The sequence below is a fragment of the Triticum aestivum genome, chromosome 3A, assembly GCF_018294505.1.
Source record: "Triticum aestivum cultivar Chinese Spring chromosome 3A, IWGSC CS RefSeq v2.1, whole genome shotgun sequence".
NCBI classification, from domain to species: Eukaryota; Viridiplantae; Streptophyta; class Magnoliopsida; order Poales; family Poaceae; genus Triticum; species Triticum aestivum.
In genome coordinates this window covers 748,241,490-748,249,811 of record NC_057800.1, presented here as the reverse complement: position 1 = coordinate 748,249,811, position 8,322 = coordinate 748,241,490, and the positions used below count along the sequence as shown (strand labels likewise).

The following is an 8,322-nucleotide window of genomic DNA, read 5'->3' as shown; positions in this document are numbered from 1 at the left end:
AGGCAGAGAAAGATGGCGGTTGCGCGGATATTGACGAGGTGGCGGCCAACACGTTCGCACCCACCGCCATCATCGAGGAGAAGTAGAACACTGGAGGCCGCCGTCGCGTGGGTCCCAGGAAGGCCACCCCCGGTGACCTGTCCGGTTCTTCTTTATCTTAAACCATTTTGGGCACCCGTCTGAGCTCCACGGAAGCACCCTTCCCCTTCGGCTGAGGCACCCTCTTTGCCACTCCGATGAGCGGCGCAACCAGACATAGGGAAGATACGGGGGAAGAATATGCCTCCGGGACTCTCGGCGGTCCGGTTAGCGGGCTGTTGGACATGAGAAAGACAAAGGGATCCGCTGCGACCGGCCATAGACTAGTATATCCGTGTCGTGAGAGTGGAGCTCCGCGTGACCACATGTGCACATAATTCTACTTTTTTAGTTGAAAATATGTCCGAAATGTAACTGTTTTCGTCCGGTTTGTATGAAACCCATCATGTTTATATGAATTCCGGCCGAGTTTGCATGAATTTCATCCGGTTTGCTGAAAAAAAAGTTTGAAATATATGCAGTTAGCGTTGGATGCGTACTCCCGCATCCGTGTCTGTGAAATGATCTCCTATCTACAGACGGATGCGGGAGAAAATTTGCGGGTTGCGTCGGGATGAACTATATGTACAACACGTAAGGCTGGCTATAGTGGGAGTAACATCACTAGTAACATCACACTTTTTTAAGATAATTTTGCTTATGTGGCACATATTTAATGATGAGAAAAGTGATGATGGTAACTTAGCTAATTACTGTAACATCACACATACCAAGACAACATGAGTCTATAGGCTAATAAATGAACCATGACATGACACCACACATATGTTACTACCCACTGTGGAGGTAGTAACATAGGCTAGTAAAATGTGATGTTACTAGTCTAAGTTACTCCCCATTCTGACTAGTCTAACTTACTCCCCATTGTGACTAGTCTAAGGTCTAAGAGCATCTCCATTAGGCTCCCCAAGAAGCCCCCCAGAGGCACTTTTCCAGTGCCGGCGGGCGAACAACTCTCCACTCACGCCCCCACGACCTTAAAAAACGTCAGATTTGACAAAAAACAGAGCCGGCGGTACCAGGACGATCCTAGGCCACCGGGGGGCTGTTGGGGGCGGAGGGAGAAGATTTTGCATGTCAATGGCCCCCTGTCAGCCTCTCACTCGCCTCTTCATACTTTTCCTCCCGGTCCCCACCCACGTGCCCACATACTCGCCCCCCTCTTGCTGGTCGCAGCCGGCCGACCGCCTCCTTGCCGCACGCCGGCCTCTGCCTCCTCCGCCGCCCTCTGCTCACATAGCTCCGCCGCGCCGCCCTACTGACAGCGCGCCGCTGCTCGTCGCGGGCCGGCCAAGCTGCCCATCGTGTCTTCTTGTCTTCACGGAGGAGGAGCGCGCGGCTGCGCGTGGCCGAGGTGGAGCTCGCCAGCGCCAGCCTGGGTGTGGCCGGGGCAGCCCGCGCCCCCCTCTGCGTGGCCGGGGCAGAGCTCGCCCGCGCCCGACGGGGCGTGGCCGGGGCGGAGCTCGCCCGCGCCCGCCTCTGCGTGGCCGGGGCGGAGCTCGCCCGCGCCCGCCGGGGCGTGGCCGAGGCGGAGCTCGCCCGCGCTCGCCTGGGTGTGGCCGGGACGGCCCGCGCCCGCCTCTGCGTGGCCGGGCATGCACATGCAGCAGCAGCCGGACGGGCGTGCTCGGCACCATGGTTCGGGGTGCCACAGCACCGCGCCCAGGTCTTCTCGGCGGCATCGAACGCGACGACGGGGCAGGGAGGGCGCGGGCCACGCAGAACGGGAGCATGGGGGCGCTGTCGAGGCCGCACGCGAGGAGCACGAGCGCGCCGAGCTCGAGCAGCGCGTATCCGGTAGCAGCGAAGACGACCGGCGCCCATGACGCGCGCCTTGACCTGCTCGCGGCCAAGGGGCTCAAGGTCAATATCAAGGCCAAGACGGGCGCGACCTGCTCTAGCTGCACGACGAGGAGGTAGTCGGCCGCCGCCGCGGGCAAGATGCTCGACGAAATGCCGCTCTGTTCGTGGGAGTCCAACACAGCTTGTGGGGATGCAACGAGTGAAACATTTTCGGGCAATTTGAGGATTTGCCCCACCTTTGCTTGCACTTCTAGGATTTGCCCTCCCTTTTCTTGTAATTGATTATTTGCCACAAGTTTGCTAAAACTCTGATGATTTGCCCTTTCTACACGGTTTGACATTACACTACAAAATGGATGACCCAAATGCCCTTCTTCCTTGTTGCCTTGCTGTGCTGCTGCTGCTTCTCTTCCCATGCTCTGGTGCCAAGCCACTGCTGCTCCTCCCCACTTTGCTGTGGTGCGGGCTAAGAGCTGATGCTGCTACAAGGACACGTGCTCAAAGGCACAACTCTGGCGTTCGTCCATGGGCGAGATCCTCGGGCGAAGTGCAACACGTGTAGACCAGTCGAGCTCTCGGAGGAAGGCGCCGCACTTCCTGCACCGGTCACCCATGACGGCGCGGACCGTGCTGTCTGCCATGAGGGTGCCGTCCACGGTCCGAGTCCGAGGACGGTGGTGGCTGTCCATGACGAGCTCGGACAGCAGCATCCTTGTCCGTGCATGCAGCAGTAGCAGCAGAAACAGCCAGGTGCTCAGGTGCTAGAGCACGAACGCACACAACACACGCACAGAGTACGCACTCACGCGCGCCCAGGTGCTAGAGCATCAAGTTTGTGTCAAAGGTGTGGCAAAAGACCAATCTCGATGAAAACAAGGGCAAATACTAGAAGTGCAAGCAAAGGTGGGGCAAATCCTTAAATTCCCCAACATTTTCACCCCCAGATCAAATTTTTCGCCGGCAGCCCCTTAAGGGGCGAAAAAAATGCCTCCTGGGGCGGCTGGAGATGCCCTAAGGCGTGTTGTTGCAATGCAATGCACGGTCAACCAGTAAATGCTCGCAGTCACTTTGCAACTCTCTCTTGCAGGCGGGCCACACCTGGAATGGCGATTCGCGGGTGCACAGCCACCGCCGGAAGTCGACACGGCGGCGCCCGATGTCGCCATTGCTGGTGCTCCTCGCTCCACAATGCTTCGTTCCCACTAGTAGTATTGTAAGACTCGCGCATGTGCTGTCGACTTGCTTCGCCTGATAAAGAAAGGCCACCGGGAAGTCGTCGCCGATGCGGCCGCGGCCAGATCCACATCCACCAACCACCGCCCCACCCTCCCGCTGCCGCCCGTCGCCACCAGCCTCCCCCTCATGCATCCCCTCTCCTCCTCCGCCTCCGCCTCCGCCGGGCCGGCGACGCACCGCCTGCGGCTCTGGTGGCGCCGCCTGGGCCGCCGCGGGGCCGCCGGGGCCGCGGCCTTCGCCTTCGCGCTCCTCGCCGCCGCATTCTTCCTCGCCCCCTCCCGCGACGCTTCCGCACCGTCCACCGCATCCTACCCTTCCTACGGCCACCGGCTCCCCACGCTCGTCGACCTCACCCTCGTCGCCGGCGCCAGGGAGAGGGGCGCCGTGTGCCTGGACGGGACCCCGCCTGGGTACCACTGGCTCCCGGGGTTCGGGGAGGGGTCCGACAAGTGGCTCCTCCACTTGGAGGTCACGGCCAGCGTCTCGCCGGCTATCTGTTCGATCTTTTGCCTCAATGGAGATGACTGAAGCTTTTTTTGGTGTTGGGCTGCAGGGTGGAAGCTGGTGCAGGAACCTGACATGGTGTGCTCAGCGTAAAGAAACAAATCTAGGTTCTTCTGACCACATGGGAAGGCGGGCTGAGTTCGTCGGCATCCTGAGCGACGACCAACTGCAGAATCCAGGTACATTCTACTAGTGTTCTGCAGATGCCGAATATGCAGCATTGGCTCCAGTGTCCAGTGTATAAATGAGCGTATATAGCTCGTTCCAATGTCCTGCAGTTTTCTACCGTCAAATATCCTGAGGATTGTCGATGATTTACTCGAGTAACTTTCAGACCTTTTTCCTACTGTATTTTTAGACTAGACGTTGCACATACTGTAATATCTAGCTGTTCTGCTTGAGAACGAGGAATCTTTTCTAAACTAATTACGTTGGAACGCTCTTTCTGATACACTCCCTCTAGTAATATCTATCAATACACCCACAACACTCACGACATCCGCTGAGAAATGTTTCGCTTAAACCTGCAGATTTTTACAATTGGAATAAAGTGAAGGTAAGGTATTGTGATGGTGCCTCATTTTCTGGAAACGTTGAAGAGGAATTTCAGGTCAGCAGAACCTGCTGTAAATTACTTGTCAGTTCCTACTAAATATGGCCCAGTTCCTTAACAGATATCCTGAGTAATCCTCTGTGATCTATGCAGGACGGCACCCCTTTCTTCTTCAGAGGCCAGCGTATCTGGGAAGCAGTCATGAGTGAACTTTTATCAAAGGGCCTATCCCGTGCTAAAGAGGTAGCCTTCCTAGAAAAATAGGTGTGATCATTGATATCTGGGTTAGATAGAAGCAAAGTTTGAAGGGTATGAGCCGCAAGATTTCCTCTTGTTGCCATATTAACAGATTAGTTGTATTGGTCACACCCACAACTAGCGCCACTCCCGCAATGAAATGAAGAAATAGATTAGCAACTTGACACCATCCAAGCACTAGACAGTATGGCATTTTTTTATGTTCATATCACTTCTCTGTAAATGAATCAAAGATTATGTTGTCCTGAATGGATATCTTTGTGTTTTGTTTATAATCTACAGTCAGATATGCATTTTGGATGTAGTGACAGACTAATGATTCAGGCCATATCTAGATATTGAAATACTATTTCCGCAGGAAATCTTCATCTATGTCATCCAGTCATTCATATTATTTCTTTGTAGCAGTGATTCCGACAAAAAATGTAGTGTGTAATATTCTTGGACTCTTTATGCTCACGCAAAGAAAGAAAAACATAGGTTTGGCCTGGAGATTGGTCTAATCAATGATAGCATGTCAGTCTCACTAGGTTTTGGTGAATATTTAATTTATGGCCGAATTAAGAATTTGAGATCAGTTGAGGGTCACTCGCTTTTATGATTTTATCTTCAAACCTTTTGATTTCATTTATCGTGTTATCTCTGTAATGTCACTTATTTTTCTCATTCTTTTTGTTGTGATACGCTGCTGATCATTTCCTACAATTTCAGGCTTTTCTTACAGGCTGCTCGGCTGGTGGCCTATCCACTTACATTAACTGTGATGACTTCCGTGCACTTGTACCAAAGGCGTCTACTGTTAAGTGTCTTGCTGATGGTGGTTTTTTCCTTGACGTGTATGTGCTTGATTTGATTCTGCTGTTACTGTATTTCATCATGTCCCACTCAGAACCCATCCCTAATTGATTGCCCTAGCGTATTCAGGGATTAATTTTTCGTTGTGATATCTGCTGCAGTTTAGTATAAACTGGTGACACTACCAATTGTCACATGGTACATGTGAAAACTTCATCTCGATGTTAATTTACCAGTGCTTGGTATTGATATGATTTTATTCAGTGATAGTTTCGAGTGCTTAAAATGTTTATATCTTAAACCACTTGTAAAACACAGTGAAAAGAGATTGTCATCTGTTATGCTCACCCGAGATGAATCAGCGCTGGTTCAAGATCAGTTCGTTGTTTATGCTTGCCATTTCTGATCTTCTAACATGGTCTCCAGTAATGCACAGTTAACATATGCGCGCCTAAGTTATTAGTTCTTTTGAGTAGCAAATAATGTTGGCTCTATTTGACTGGTCCCTTTGGTTCATTACAGGGAAGACATTTCTGGGAGAAGATATATGCGTGGATTCTATAACGACGTTGCTCGTCTACAGGTCTCTCCCTCTCATTCTCTCTAGTTCAGGCAGTAGTGCAATCGTCCATTTCTTGTATTAACACTCAACCATATGTGCTAGATTCATGTGTTCTCTGAATGTTTTGTTGCAGGACCTGCGGAAAAAGTTTACTCACTGCAGTTCAGATATGGAGCCAGGACAGGTTAGCCTTTAGTTTATTTCATGTCACAGTTATGATATTAGTATCATTTGTGTCGCCATTACTATCAGGCTGCATGCTAAGCACTACTCTATCCTGTGCCTGCCAGTGCATTTTTCCACGGGAAGTTGCAAAAGGCATCCACACCCCAATGTTCATTCTCAATCCAGCATATGATGTTTGGCAGGTACAAATTTGCATCTGTTGTAAACCTTTTCAATGTTCTGTAACAACATCAATAAAAACATGATACACTTGCCACTCTTCTGTTTTCCAGGTGGAGCATGTTTTGTCTCCAGAAGGATCCGACCCTGAACGCTTGTGGCAAAATTGCAGGTTGGATATTACTAAATGTGATTCAAAGCAGTTGGAAACTCTCCAAGGTTATGATAGAACAAACTCATGATATGTGCCCCTGCCTTTCTTTTGATATAACATATCTGCTTCCATGTAACATCTACACTTCACTGGCTTAACAAGTATTCAATTTGCAGGTTTTAGGAAAGAGTTGCTTGATGCTATAAGTGAATTCAAGAAGAAAAAGGATTGGGGCATGTTCATTAACGCCTGCTTTATACACTGTCAATCAATGAACTCCTTGACTTGGCACTCCCCATCTGCCCCTAGAATCAACAACAAGGTAGGTCATACGTTCATCTATACTGCAGCGACTCTGTAAAGGGATGCTAGAGTTTTTGTTTTAAAAATGTAGATCATCTTGTGGTAACTGGCATAGGAGACAGGATTTTCAGCACCTGGGTGCCCCTACACCCTCTATGAACAGTAATTCAAAAAAAAAAACTGAATATTTGGGACATCAAACTTGATCAAACTTTTGGTGATCTTGCAAAGTTTTAGCTAAAAATAACATTCGAGGAGCCCTCACCTAAAAAAACAAAATTATTGTTCAAAGTTTATGTACATTTTTGAGCAGTGATTTTTTTTGGTGAGGGCTCCACGAAGGCTATTTCTTGCTGAAACTTTGCAAGCACATCAAATCTTTGATCATCTTTGATCCCTGAAAGTTTCAGATTTTTTGAATTTTTTTCTTTCAAATTTTTCCTAATTTATTGTTCATGAGGGTGTAGGGGCACCCGGGAGCTGTTACACCTTTCTCAACTGGCATAATCTTGAAGTTCTAAAAAATCTATTGTCTCAGAAACTAGGATGTTTTCTGGAAAGGAGAATGATTTGGTTTACTGTAATAACGTCAGTGTGAGCTACATGAGTATCCTAGTAGATGCTAAGCATATATTTCATCATAGAAGGAACATTATGTGACACTCTGCAAGTACTGCCTATCTACCAATATTCTGAGAATAAACAGTATCAATCCATTACAACCCTGTCAGTTCAGTTATGCGAGCATATACTAACTCAATTTCAATCATGTTGAACAACAGACAATCGCTGAATCGGTGGGAGACTGGTTCTTTAACCGGAGAGAGGTGAAGGAAATCGACTGTGAATACCCCTGCAACCCGACATGCCACAACGCAGTCCTCGATCAAGCTTACAAGGAAGAATGACAGACATTTTCCGCCAAAGCATTTTGGTGATTTTCAGCACAGTTTGTCCTACGTGTGCTCAGAAATGGGCAGTAGTTAAGTTTTATTGAGGGAACACCGAGCTCAGATTTGATTCAAACATGTACTCGAGAAGTGTTGAAATATAGAAACTGTAGATTGGCAGAGGGAGACAATTGATAACTGATGATATGATATCGGTATGTGTGTATGTATGTCCTTGTGGAGAGGCATGAGCCTGTCAGCTCACTGCCCATGCATTATTTCCATGCAACCGTAATAGCCGGCTAGTAATTAATTCGCTTACATGTAGCAAACAGATTTACATACTTCAACAATCAAGGAGGATTTTGACTTGAAGTGGATTTAAACCCGTTCAAACCCTCAAATCTCATGCAAGCGAGCAAGCCCTAAGCGCATGAGGTTCTTTAGAAGGAAAGTGCTCCAAAGTCTGCGCTGAAAGTCTGAATCACACATTTAGCATCCTTTTTGCTGCATTAGCAACTCCCCATAAAAGATGCCGTTACTCGTATTATATGGTTGATTTTGCACCAAAAGCAAAACTGATAGAAAAATTATATAGTCGATTCTGCATAGAAGGGAAAACTTGAAGAATGTAACATATTACAGACACAAGTTTTGGTAGTAACCAAAATGAAGCCATGTCGAAAGCTAAAGAGAAGGGTTGTATCAAAAGATATGGACATGATCGACACTTCTGCACATACAGTTTTCACTCGCTTGCTGTTGCACTAAAACAGATAACACATGATCAAGAAACAGATAAAGAAGCCTGCCCTGGTTA

General features: G+C 48.7%; 1 protein-coding gene across 2 annotated transcripts; it reads left to right on the top strand.

Moving 5' to 3' along the window:
* The first annotated feature begins 2,972 nt into the window (after positions 1–2,972).
* LOC123063718 (pectin acetylesterase 5) lies at positions 2,973–7,712 on the top strand. Of its 2 annotated transcripts, none has more exons than XM_044487620.1 (11): positions 2,973–3,073; positions 3,692–3,821; positions 4,173–4,252; positions 4,349–4,438; positions 5,165–5,289; positions 5,771–5,831; positions 5,944–5,994; positions 6,101–6,178; positions 6,269–6,374; positions 6,486–6,631; positions 7,395–7,712. In XM_044487620.1, the coding sequence occupies exons 1-11, from the start codon at positions 3,059–3,061 to the stop codon at positions 7,518–7,520; spliced, it is 1,008 nt and encodes a 335-aa protein (XP_044343555.1). In that variant the 5' UTR covers positions 2,973–3,058; the 3' UTR covers positions 7,521–7,712. The 2 variants fall into 2 exon arrangements, with proteins under 2 accessions (XP_044343555.1, XP_044343554.1); XM_044487619.1 differs by having other exon boundaries at positions 2,973–3,606.
* The last annotated feature ends 610 nt before the right edge of the window (positions 7,713–8,322 follow it).